Raw genomic sequence first — 13,596 nt, 5'->3', positions numbered from 1 at the left:
AAATTAAAATTTCAGATGTAGTAACCCAGTTTTAAATAAACTTAATGTTTAAATAGTACTTATAACAGCAGGGAAAAATTCTAAATAAACCAAAAGCATAAAAATGAATACCAAAAAATGTTTATTTGGAGATGAAAGAGAGCCTAAAAAATTAAGAAGAATGACCAAGGAATCTTTTAAGAAATGAACAATTTTCTCCAGGTTTGATTACGTTTTTAAGCTAGAATTTACCAACTTTTAAAAGACAAGAAAAAGGAGACAATTCATAATAGTAAATTTAAACATCACAACCAATTAAGTATCTAGACTACCTGAGAGAGAGGCTAGTTACATACAAAAAAGAATTTCTAAGGAAAATTACATTAAACTTTCTTAGAAGATTTAACGAGTAACTGAAACAGAACTTAATAAAGCAAAACTTAACCTTACGTCTATCCCATTTTGGCCCTTTTAAAAAATGGAACACAACCTACTAGATTGATTTTATAACCTACTAAATGAGTCATAGCCCACAGCTTAGAAAAGTCTGCATTAAGCAAAATTTTATGGTAGCCTCTAGTTTCATATTCTATGATGAGTCCAATCTGAAGACTGTTGGTTGGCCCCTGTACACGGAGGGCAAGGAGAGACTGAAGAAAGAGACAGGTCACTCTGATTGGTAGCTGGAGGCTTAATAAGCAACGGAACTTAATATGAGGCTTGTCCTGGGTGGCCTCAGAGTAGATCTCCGTGCCCACCCACAAGAATCTTAAAAGTTTCTATAGAGGCCCTAACGGGGTTCAGTCACATATGCCATCCAGGTGGTCTCAACAACACATTGCTCTCTCAAGACTGTGCCCTTGGAAGGCTCCCACTGTGGGAACGGGCAGAACATATATTCCTAGGACAGGGAAGGGGTGAGCAGCCTACAATTGCCCAGGTCCAGATCCAGGCCTACTGGCAGTCACATCTTCTCTATGATCTCCTCTAACAGAGACTCAAAGGGCCCCACTCAATTTAACTCCCTTAAAATTCTAAGTTCTACAGTTACCCAGAACTGGAAAGGAAAGGCCCACATTAGCAATAGTAGACTGTCATCAGGACAAATACTCACATCACTCATGTTGAGGGCGTTGACCTTGGCCTGAATAAACTGAGGCAGATCCGGGTCTATAGTATACTTCTGCTTCAGTTTCTCCCCCTCCACCTTGTAGTTCAACTAAAAAAAAAAGAGGCAGCATGCAAACGTCATTAGCTGACATAATGTAAGTTACATCAAGCACATACTCCTTTAAAAAGCAAGGCCATCAGTTGCATTTTTCCACATACAGTCCTACCCCAGAGATACTACGGGTTAAGTTCCAGACCACAGCAATAAAGTGAGCATCACAGTAAAGTGAGTCACGTGAATTTTCTGGTTTCCAAGTGCACATAAAAGTTATGTTTATATTGTATTATAGTCTATTAAGTGTGCAATAGCATTGTCTAAAAAACAATGTAGTACCTTAATTTAAAAATAGTTTATTGCTAAAAAAAAAAAAAAAAGAGTGCTAATCATCATCTGAGCCTTCAGTGAGTGGTAATCTTTTTGCTGGTGGAGGGTATTACCTTCCATTTCTAAAAAAACGCAGTATCTGCAAAGCTCAAAAAAAGCACACTAAAACCAGGTGTGCTTGTATAAGGCAAATACCTAAAGCACCATACGGAGCGGGTGGCTGTAGAAATAGTCATTGGCTCATTTCACCAATCATTATGGGACAGCACTGTGGGTTCTGTGTTTAAAGGGTTGGAAAAGGCAGACCTGTACTTTTGGAGCTTAGAGACCAATAGAGGAGTCAGAGAACAAACGCATAACTAAATGACAGAGTTAGAACTTGTGCTGTGTTGTAAATAAAATAACTTCAAGAAAGAAACAAGGGTGGTCAGCAAAGGCTCTCTAAGGAGGTAATATTTATATCCAAACTTGAAGAAAAGGGAGGGGTCCAGCAGAAGAAGAGCATTCAGGGCCGTGAGTCTGGAAAGGACGCGGCCAGCCTGAGAGGCCAACGCAGCCCGAGTTACAGGGCTGGAGCGGCCGAGGGGGGCCAGAGGGCAGACAGGGTGGGGAACAGGGGCCACAGAGCTAGGGGCCTTTTTGGCCAAGTTAATGTGTTTAGATTTTCTTTTCAGTTCAAGGAGAAGTTACTAAGGGGTTTTAAGTAGAAGAGGGGTGTGATTTGATTTAAGACAGTCTGTTGGGTTGTGGTGTGTGCCCCCGGGCATGGAGTCCAGATACCACATGACTGCACTTGTCCACAGGACAGATCTGGAAGCCAGAACTAGGTTGGTGGCGGCTGAAAGACAGAGAGGTGTTCGACAGGATGGCTGAGAGATTTAGGAGGCTGACTCAGCAGAGGTTTTTGATGTAGGGTTCACACAGAGAGGCCTTAGTGGTGATAGCCAGGTTTCTGGCTTGGGTAACCCATTAGATGTTGATGGCATTTATTGAGATGGGGAAGACAATTACTGAGAGCAGTTTTCCTAGCTAACTGGAAAAAACACAGTAAGAAGTGACACCTTGGTTAGTACAAAAGAAATCAGAGACTCTACAGCATTTATTACCACTAAAATAGAATTAATCTTGAAACATCTCTGGTAGTGTAGGAAAGGGACTGGCCTGAGAAATGAAATCCACAGATAAGCCTCAAATCTGAGCCAAGCAAAGCATTCCTCACCTTCCAATATCTGCAGTTAAAAACACAAAATCTTCCCTTCTTTGCTTTTTATTTACCTCCCTCTTTCTGGTGGAGGTATTTTAACAGAACTCTGAAATTACCAGATGAGGTGAAGAACTGAGCATTGCAATTAGCCTCTGGCTAAGAATCAGGGTCCAGAGAGACCTGGGCTCAGAGAGGAGACTCCGAATGACTCTGAAAGTAAATTGCTTATCTCCTTCCCAGAGGCCTCTCTCGAGGTTGCCTTTCAGAACATCCAGCTATTGTGCACGGGGATTAGGACCTTATTATGCCTTTTCCCTGAATAGCTAAGTAGAACTATTGCAACTCAGAGCAATAAATAGCTTGGTTTGTAATTCAGCCAGAGTGACAGATAGTAACACAAATAATTTCATTTCATGTCTCATGAATAGCACAGACTCTCTACTTTTGGAAAACAAAGCAACTTTGGAACAGTCCCCTTCTCCCCTCCCTGTTCTGCCTATGTTCAAGTTCCAAGGTGCTTCAAAAGTAAAACATTTTGATTATACCCCTGAAAGCAGTTGATTTGGTAACATAGATGCAGCCTCACATACTGAATTAAGAAGGACCGCTGAGGAGCTCGTCACGGGGTTATTCATGAACAAGCCCTTTTGAAGGGAAACCACTTACATCACTCAGCTGCTTTGTGTTCTGCTGAGCCAGCACCATGCCCATGGAATCAGGCACGCTTGTGAACTTGATGGTATCTGGGTGCTGTCGGTACTTCCTCTCATTTAGTGCATCGCCTGCCTTCTTGGCCTTCTCAACCTCCAGAGAGCCAATAGGGATCCATCCAATGCCCTTCAGGAAGGTGTTATATTCGTCCTTATAGACATTCTGTAAAAGAGCAATCTCAATGTGAGGAGATGTCTGAGAGGACAGTCCAGCGATGTTTCTGAAATCTGCAATCCTCTGCAGGGGAAATGAGTAGCAACCCTTCAGCATGCTCATGTCTATAATGGAGCTTTGGTTCTGTCTGCCACAGAGCTTCTTATCCAGAATTTGGTAATAAGAAAAAGCAGATCTGTTATTAGAGTGCATTATACAACACAGAGAGAATCTAGGCCACATATTTCCATGGGCACTGCTGAAGAATATTGTGTCTCTTTTGACAATAAATTAGGCTTTCCTTTGATTTCACTGAAAACTCCACAACTTTGAATTTCACCCACACTGTTCACCTAGGCTCTGCCTGATCTCGGCTGGGGAGAGACATGTTCATTGAGCTACAATAAATGAACACCATCTCTTCGCTTTACAAAGAACGAGTCTTATAGACATCTGGCTCCTGCAGAAGGAAAAGGCCTGAATATTAAACACCTCCCTCTGCAGCTCCCCGTGAATCCTGCCGCAATCACAAAGCCTTTCTGGTTTATTTTAGATGACTCATCACACAGATTTACATGCATGAGAGTGTAACCTTGAGTTAAAAAAAGTCAAAAATAACTTTCCTGAATTCAGAAAAAATAAAGAATGCTCCTATTTTGCATTGTACATATCACCCTTGAAGCAAGCACCCCAGGAGCAACCATTTCCTCTTGTTGAGAATGAAGGTGGCTGATCTACTTAGTGGGATATGGCTTTATCTTGGATCCAGAAGTTAATAAAGGCAATGCCAATGGTTATAGTAAGAGTACAGAAAGCCAGCAAAAATACAGCTGGTCTGCCATGCCTTCATTAGCCTTTCAATAATGATTATTTCAGTGCACATTTTTTCAAATATCTTATTGTATTATGAAGCCTACTAAGCTGGAAGAAATGATTATCCCTTATGTACCGGCATCTCTGGGTCTATTCTGTTCTGCATACTTACGTCACTCTGAATCTGATTCACGTTCCTGGTGTGCTGGACACTCATGGCATCAGGTAGGTATGTGTAATGATGTATCGGTTGTTTATAATTGACGTTGGTAACAACATCCTGGGCCATCTTTGCAGCTGTAATGCTAACCATGTCCCCAGGGGTGTGGTAGCTGGTTTTGGTCTTCTCATAGTTCTTCTTATATTCACGATCGGACTGCAACTTTGCTACATTCATATAGTGGACCAGCTTGGGATCATCCTGGAGGCTTCTAAAACCTATGTGCTTCCCCTTGGACTTCTCATAAGCTGCCTTGTATTTATACTGCAGAGGCAGAATTTGGTTAGCAAAGTTCTGGGTAATGATAATATTAGGTGCAGCAATTATATTTACACACAAAGGCACTCAGAACATTGTGACTTTCTGGAATATTGTACAATAATGCAAACAGTACCCCCTCATCCAGTCCCCAGAAAGTTCAGAGTGACCACATTTATTTCCATCACTACTGTGTTACAAACAGGTGTCATGATACACTCAGAGCTAGTTTCTTTTCTTTGTTATCAATCTTATAGATGATTTAGGACTTTGTTTAAAGCCAACTGAATTTTCACACTTAATATAAACATGACACATTCCAAATATAAGACCAATGTCTCTTGGTTTTACAGGAATATAAGTTTACCTAATCCATTATATTATTGCACTTCATTAAATATTAGAAATTATTGAGAAAACCTTCCATTTTCTGTTCAGATTGGCCTAGTAATATGTACACAACAGATGCAGAAGAAACTCTGAAGAACTCTACATTTGAGATGTTTCCACTCAGATCATCTTGGGGTGTGAGGTAGAAATCATTACTATGATTTTTGTCTCACGTTGACCTAACAGGGTTAAAACAAAACCCCTCTTCTTTCTAGGTAGCATCAATTTAGATGCTGCATAGGCAGGTAGCTGGGTCTTCACCCCCCAGTTCTCAGCAGCTGCTCTCCAAGCTCACTGCTGAAGCAGCTACAGATGAATAAAGGAACTCTCCTAAGGGCAGGAACCGCCCTGAGTTTCCCCATCAGTGAAAATCTAACCATGAAAGCTCTGCTGTCCACCTCTCACTGCTGGAATCGGCAATGTGGTGCGATCGAGCTATACTGTACGTAACAGGTCAAAACCTCAATTTTCACATCAAAGAATTTAAATCCACCTAATCTCTGCAGACTCCCTACTCCTGCCATTTAAGCACCTGCCAGATAAACAAGAGTTTGGCAGGTAAAAGGATAATCAGGTAATCTCTAGGCAAGCTGGAAAAAGCTTTGTGCAATAAAAAAAAAGGTAATGCCATACTTCAGACTTTCACTTTCTCCTTAAACTAGAAATGTATTTCACAGTGATGTGCTAATCTTTGAGAACCATTTTCAGTAGCAGCCCTACAGGGAGAAGTGGTGGAATTCTTACCCTGTCGCAGGCCCTGTGACCTGCACACACTCATGGTTCTTCTCTTCTCAAATGAAGATTGTAGCCCCTAGAACGGGGTGTGACAGGATGCGGGGCACATGTGCTTTGTGAGAATGTTGTTTTTCAATAATGGGAAGAAGAATAAGTGTGTACTTTTTCTGTTACAGATGAAATGGGCATCAATTTACATAAATCAAAATTACATTCTAGAAAAATGGGCTTTTCTCCGTTTGGTTTATAAAATTGTGATTGCCCGGGGTGGGAGGCAGGACGTAGGAGATGGTAAAGGGGTGGTAAATGGTGATGGAAGGAGATTTGACTTGGGGTGGTGAACACACAATACAGTGTATGGATGATGTGTTGTAGAATTGTGCACCTGAAACCTGTATAATCTGGTTAACCAGTGTCACCCTAATAAATTCAATAAATAAATAAATAAATAAATAAATAAATAAATAAATAAATAAATAAGAAAGAAAGGAAGGAAGGAAGGAGGAAGAAAAGAAAAATAATCTGTACATTTTAGATAACATCGTTTCAATGTTCTTAATGCAATTATAATGCAGGCAGGCATCTGAATTTAATGTGTTAGTGTCAGTCACTGAGAATAAATGCGGGCTGTCAGGGAAAGTGTCAGGGGAGGTAATTTGGCCTATGAATCAGGGAGAAAGCCGCTGTCAGGCTTATGACAGGTCTACCAAGTGGGCTCAACTGAAAAGAATCACAAAACATTGAAAGGTGACAGTTTCTCAAAACAATATGTTGTGGATAATTTGAATGTCATTAATTCAACATATTGTTTTCAATGGAACATTTAAACAAGCACACATTTGTTTGCTTTTTTAAAATGCGATCACACAGATTTCACCTAGAGAGTGTACTCACATCGCTGGCAATATTCCTTGACGCTTTGGCTGCAGCGATGGGAATGGCGTCGCCCAGGACATTGTTGCCCTTGGCTATTAAATCATGCCAGTCCCGTTTATAACAGACCTGGGACAGAAAAAGAGAAAGGATGTCAGCATGCTGTGTATTAATCAGCTAAAGTGATTCCTCAACAGCTGGGGATTGTTTCGTTTCTCTCCAGATAGAAGCTAAAAGGATCTCCTATAGCAAAACATCACACTTTATGTAGCATGAAGTTATTGGGCTCTGCACTGATTGTTCACCCAAATATGGTTTGGGCACACATTGAAGAGGGACACCGAGAAACTGGAGTGGACCCAGAGGAGCATGATAAAGGTTCTGGAAACCATGGTAAGCGAGGACCAACTGGAGAAAATGACATTCGGTCTTATGAAAAGAAGGTCTAGGGATGGCCTGGTGGTTAGCTTTAGAAATTTTAGAATTGTTGTTATAAAGAAAAGGATTTTCTTTATTCTTATTTTTCTGGAGGATAATAACTTTCTCCACATGCAAAACTAGGAACACTAAACAGAGGTTTTAGAGAACTAGATGTTAAGCTCTACATAAAGAAGAATCCTGTATGGTGATTGCCAGAGGGAAAGGGGTTGCGGGAGGTGGGAGAGGGTAAAGGAGGGATAAGTGGTGATGGAAGGAGACTTGACTCGGGGTGGTGAACACACAGTACAATGTACAGATGACGTATTATAGAATTGTACATCTAAAACCTATATAATTTTATTAACCGATGTCACCTTAATACATTCAATAGAAATTAAAAGACGGGGGAGAAAAAGGGACATCTGTAATATTTTAAACAAAAATAAAATAAATAAATAAAAAGACGAATCCTTCAGAGTTGCCCTATACTTTAAAAGGCTGACTCAGAGGCACAGAACCACCATCATGGGCTATGCTGCAGGAGGTCATGTGGGAAATTGACCTGAGTAATTGTCAAGGCCCCATCAGACCTTAAAATTCTATTATATTATCATTAGTTCTGGATCTCACACCCCATCAAGGACCCTACTTACATCGCTTATATTGTAAGCATTGCACTTGGCCTGAAGAAACTGAGGAAGATCAGGACTCAAGGTGTATTTATGTTTCACATCTTCTCCTTTGGCTTTGTATAAGATCTGCCACACACAGCCACAGAAATAAAATGCATTACAAATAGCACAAAAAGGAAAATACATTAATTGCATGGTTAAAGGAGTTGTTCCTAGCACAATCCCCACTATTTCCACTGTTAAAAAGTATCAAAGGCATTTTCCTGTTTTTAAGAAACCCGAGCATCTTGTTATCGTTAGGAAGAGCCAACAACTCCATCTATTATAATAGACAGAAAAAAAATCCTCGAGAATAGAAATCATATACTGCCAAAAATAAATGAACAATAGGTTCAACTGTGAAACTCTAACGTGAATTATATAATTCATCAAAGCCAGAAAAGTTTATTCTTTGCTAGTGGAGTTAACAGTTCTAAAATCTTGTGTTGTTCTGGTTTGGGTTTTTTAATTTTAGGAGAAAATGACGGTTCGAATGAGTCTTTCACTTCTGCTTTAAACTATCCAGTTATAATTGTACCAGTGAAAGCACATAATAGTTTCCTCCCTAAATGAAGGTGCTGATATGTAAATCCAGTATACTCAAATTGCATTTACCCTGGCTTGTCATTTTAAAGATGTCTGAAAGATGTCAAAGTGTATGATGTAGAAATCATATCATATCCTCCTCTATGTAATAAAAAAGAAAATTATTTAATTTCTAAAATGAAAACAGAAGAGGAATCACAAGTAGGTTCTCAGTCTCTAGAATGTCATTTACCATGTGTACCCCCATTTCCCCGGCATGTCTGTGCGGAATATCATATGTAAACTGGTATGTATGTGTCACAAGTAAAGTCTGAGGTGGCTGATATCTAAGCGAATCCTCAAATACTAAATAATTTCTTTTAGGAATCCCAGAGCTATCCCTACTTCCTCACTGCCCTTAGAAACCATTTCTAAGCATTCACAGAATCTCATTAATTCTACCTTCTAGACATCTCCTTTCCCAATGCTCTGCCTTAGAGTCCAAGTCAGCCTTCTGTTGGATATCTGTAACAGCTTTCTAACTCATCTCCCTGCCTCCAATCTCTCCCCAATCCGATACAGCCTCTGTACTTTTTGTCAGATTTATCTTTTAAAACACAGTTGTGAAAATGCAACTCCACGCATTAAAAATACTCAATACATCCTATTACCCACCCCATGATATCCAGACTATAAGTTAGCATACAAGACCCTCAATGATCAGGTTACAGTCCTGAGCCCTTCACTGTCCTTCCATTCACTACTTCTTCACTGTCATGTTTTTCCTTTTGCCAAGAATGTTCCCTTCCCTCCCTTAGTTGCCAGGGAAGCTCTGGTGGGCAGTTCCCCTCTTCCCTTGTGCTTAGCACGTGCCTCTCCTGTAGCATCATCTCTCTATGTGGCAAGGCTGTTTCTATCCATGCCTTTGTCTTGTACTCTTGTCCTATATCCTTGTTATATCCTATATCCCACTAACCCTTGTCTATTTAATCTTTATACATCATACAGTGCCTGGCACATGGAAGGTGTTCAAAATCATTCATTCAATGATTTAATGAATGAGGGCTTTTGATGTCCCTTTAACTCTTCTATGCACCAGGCTTTCCTGTAGGTCCGACTTTAGCCAGGTCATATACACAGCTTATGGACAGGCAGGCAAGCAATGTACTAATCTCCACCAAGATATAAGTAAAAAAGTCTCTATAATAATTGTATATGATGAATAGAGGCGCAAAATCATATACTCATGTATATTATTTCCCTGTATTACATATGAAAACTAAATATGAGGAACTTAATCTAGAACTAGATAAATGTGCCACGATAAAGTGTCTGGGATTTAAGCATAAATTTAGTTTGTGTACGTGCGTGTGTGTGTGTGTGTGTGTGTGTGTGTGTGTGCGTGGTACTAGAGTAGAATTTTTTTGCACCCTGTCAATTTATCCCCTAACACAGCATTTCAAGGTCTTTAAAGAAGAAGAGGTTTCAAAAAGGAACGTAAAAACCAAGATAGAAGAAAAAGAAAACATTAGTGCCCAAACTAAAAATTATTGTAATTATTAATTTTAAATGAAATAACCTCAAAAGGAAAAGATATTGGCCCAGAAGAATAAAAAAAGTGAGCTGATATTTACTTTCTTAAAGCCGCCCTCCAGCCTTCGCGCCCTCTGCTGGTACTCACATCACTGACTTGCTGTGTGTTCTGCTTTGCCTGGACCATGACTGGGGAGTCCACGATGCTCGTGAACTTGAGGGTGTCTGGATGCTGTCTGTACTTCTTCTCGCTCAGGGCATCACCCGCCTTTTTAACTTTTTCTACGTCCAGGCTGCCGATAGGAATCCAGCCGATGCCCTTCATCCAGGCGTTGTAGTCTTCCTTGTAGGCATTCTACGGGAAGGGGAGGGAGGAGTGAGCGCCGGGCTGGGTCCTCTCCCGCACGCTCCCCCCTTGACGGGAGGCTGTCTAGTGGAGTCAGTGTCACTTACGTTGCTCTGGATGTGCATCATGTTTTTAGACAACTCCAGGTCCATGGCATCGGGCAGGTAGGTGTAATGATGGAGCGGATGCTTATAGTTGGTATTGCTAACAATGTCCTGCGCTTTCTTAGCTGCCACAACATTGAACATGTCATGGGGAATGTTGAATTTCGTCTTTGTCTTCTCGTAGTCTTGTTTGTACACCCGGTCCGATTGTATCTTGGCCACATTCATATAATGAACCAGTTTAGGATCATCTTGGAGACTTTGGAAGCCAACCATTTTCCCTTTGGCTTTTTCATAATCTTTTTTGTACTGAACCTATTAGAAGCAAAGGTGGGCATATTTTAAAACGTGGCAAGAAGATTTTACTGGACAATGAGACCATGGTCGGAAGCAATTGCGCTTTTCCAGAAATTACTTCAATAACCAAACAATTAGATACTCGCTTGTAAGTAGCCAGGTAAAATTAAAATGTTATTTTGAGCCATTTGGTTGTCAACAGCTCCTTCTGCCACCAGAGAGAGGCTGGGATGGGGGTGTTACCATAATTCATATCAATGACCGAGTAAAGTAAGTTCTTTCCCACTTAGACACTTGAGAGAGGCAAATGAAAAGATAACTGTTTCACAATCTCTATCAATGACATGCTGCTAAAGAAGATCCCAAATAGCTGGCTGCTGGCTCAGTAGTAGAATTGTAACAGTAGTAGAATTTTAATGAGTCTGCATATTCAAAGGGACACTCAGAGCCAGTAGTGTATAAACATTAATTGGCTCCGAATAATAAAGTGAGGAGAACTGAGCTTCCTTGGGGAGACCTGGGAAGAAACCTGGAAAATGGAGAAGCAGAGATGTGAGGAAAGGTTTGTGCGTATGTCCGGGCGAGAGCTGGAGGAAACCACCCACAGAGAAAAAGGAGCAGTGAGAAATTCGGGATGGCAGGGCCCTTAGGACACAGGCATTTATTATTCAGCCATCATGTATTTACACTGGTGCAATGTGAACTTCATTTCAAACAATCAGCAAAGTTGTGCTTGGGACTTGGGGGAAGTCAAGAGCAAGGGGCTGTGTTCTCTCTGGATCATGCAGAGCAGAAAGAGAAATGACTGCAGGGAAGGAGAACCCAGGTAAGCCAGAGCAAAACCGTCAGGAGCAAACCAGGAGACAGGTGATCGAAAAACAAAAATCTGCAGCAGTCACAGGGAGGGTATCCCTCTTCTTGTAGGACAATAGGTGGGGGTTTGAGTCAGTTGTATTTAAATCTCAAAGAACAAAGTGACTTCAGTTCACAGCTGGGTTAAAGTAAGATAGCAAAAGAAACAAAGTTCCTAACTGTAATGGAACCTAATGACTGACTATTAGAGGCTATAAAACTGGAAGCCAAGCCATCATCTGTAGAAACGATGAAATAAAAAGAGCCATTTCTATTCTTTGAGCAATAGAGAATTCATATAAATTAAGCAAGTTTTGAGATAAAATTTTATGGTGAGGAGGCTCGTATGACTTAAATAGTCTGGAACTTATTTATTTCTGGTAAGAATAATAAAGTGCATTTGTGTAGAAATGTAGATGAGAATTTTTAATTAGGGTGCTTGATGAGAACTGATCGGTAAAGGTAATATAAATCCTTACCCCCAAGAAAATTCAGATCTGCTTAGGGAACTTTCTTTTCTGAACAGTTTTCAACAAGACTTGCTTCCAGGTGGGGGTAGTAGAGGTGGTGATTTTTGGATAACAAGTCCACCCGCCCACATTTTCTGGTTACACACAGGTGACCACTGGCTGGACTTACGTCACTGGCTGCCTGCCTGGCAGCCTTGGCAGCTTTGATGGGAATGGCATCAGTTCTCAGGTCATATCCCTTCTTGCTCATATCTTTCAAGTCTGCTTTGTACATATTCTGAAAGAAAAATGTCATTTAAGTATAAGTCAGTCCACATTTAGAAAAGGCTTGTGATGCCGTCAGCAGCTGAGCCCATGCACACACCTCACTGATGTTGTAGGCGTTAACTTTGGCCTGAATGAACTGGGGCAGGTCCGCTGGCAGGCTGTATTTGTGAAGAGTCTTCTCTCCTTTGGCTTTGTAGGCAATCTGAAAGAGAAAACAAAAGCATAAACTAACAAAGTAGGAAAAAGAATTTAATGGCACAGGAAAAGAATTTCAGAGAGGATCGCACTGCACAGAGGTGCTTTTTATAAAAAGACTCTTTGTGCAGTCCCCATATTCACCTGCAAATATCTGTAGGCATTCGAGGTTTCACAGGCAGTTACACAGGGTTATTGTCACGCTAGTTCAGCCTGGACAAAAGCCCCATAGTATGTATGCACTAGGAACCGCTGGGCCTAGGTAGGGCACCTGGTGGAAATTAGCCCGGAAAGGTGACCTGATGAAAATGTTAGCCTGCAGACACTTTCCTGAGCATAGGAGAGGCTAATATGGTGGGATACACCAACCATCTATATTATACTTTGTGGGCTCCTAACGGGACTGATGGGTAGGTTTGACTATATTTGATTTTTGTCTTAGCTCTGACTTAAAATGTAACTCCTCCATATGATGTAGCGCCTATATTCATTTTCCTGGTCTTTCCTAGAAATAGGCTTGTAGTGTTTCTTGTTATCAAGAGAAGGCCCTCTTACCTTCTCCTTGGAAAGCAATATCAAAATACTGGAAGGACAGCACACTGGACACAATACTCTAAAGATATGAATTAGGTGTGCTTTATTAATGAAAAGCTGAGGGAATTGCGCATTGCTCATGTAATTGAGTCTCTCCAGATTCCAGGATAACTACAGGTGATCAGTACATTTGGAATACAAATGTATTTGTATTAGTTAACATTCATTAAGAAAGAGACAAGATTAACACTTACATCACTCCTCTGGGCCTGGTTGATTTTAGACTGTACTGTAATCGGAGCATCTTCGATCGAAGTAAACTTGAGAGTGTCTGGATGTTGGCGATATTTTTTCTGTTTAGTGAATTTAAAAAAAGAAAAACAATAAAATTACTTGCACTGAAGGGTATTATATAAAAATCTTTGAAATTTATTTTGGAGAGAGAGGTTTTTTTCCTGATTTTAAAATGTAAAAACATTACATTTTTGGTTGGGTTGGGGGGAAATAAATACAATACAAAAACCATTATTTAAAAATTGACTTAATCTTGG

The 13,596-nt window shown here is 40.5% G+C and overlaps 1 protein-coding gene across 33 annotated transcripts in view; it reads right to left on the bottom strand.

The window, feature by feature from the left end:
* NEB (nebulin) overlaps positions 1 to 13,596 on the bottom strand; it is a 184,050-nt gene that overhangs the window by 133,395 nt on the left and 37,059 nt on the right. For all 33 annotated transcript variants that reach the window (XM_081141650.1, XM_081141676.1, XM_081141667.1 and 30 more), the window contains exons 23-32: positions 13,300 to 13,398; positions 12,414 to 12,518; positions 12,219 to 12,326; positions 10,434 to 10,745; positions 10,129 to 10,335; positions 7,905 to 8,009; positions 6,853 to 6,960; positions 4,528 to 4,839; positions 3,345 to 3,551; positions 1,094 to 1,198 (exon numbers count right to left, since the gene is read on the bottom strand). In XM_081141650.1, coding sequence (XP_080997776.1) covers positions 1,094 to 1,198; positions 3,345 to 3,551; positions 4,528 to 4,839; positions 6,853 to 6,960; positions 7,905 to 8,009; positions 10,129 to 10,335; positions 10,434 to 10,745; positions 12,219 to 12,326; positions 12,414 to 12,518; positions 13,300 to 13,398 — 1,668 coding nt within the window. The remainder of the gene's footprint in view (positions 1 to 1,093; positions 1,199 to 3,344; positions 3,552 to 4,527; positions 4,840 to 6,852; positions 6,961 to 7,904; positions 8,010 to 10,128; positions 10,336 to 10,433; positions 10,746 to 12,218; positions 12,327 to 12,413; positions 12,519 to 13,299; positions 13,399 to 13,596) is intronic.

Source organism: Miniopterus schreibersii, assembly GCF_964146895.1.
Source record: "Miniopterus schreibersii genome assembly, chromosome: 7".
In the NCBI taxonomy this organism is placed as follows: Eukaryota; Metazoa; Chordata; class Mammalia; order Chiroptera; family Miniopteridae; genus Miniopterus; species Miniopterus schreibersii.
This window is presented reverse-complemented; position numbering and strand designations above follow the sequence as displayed.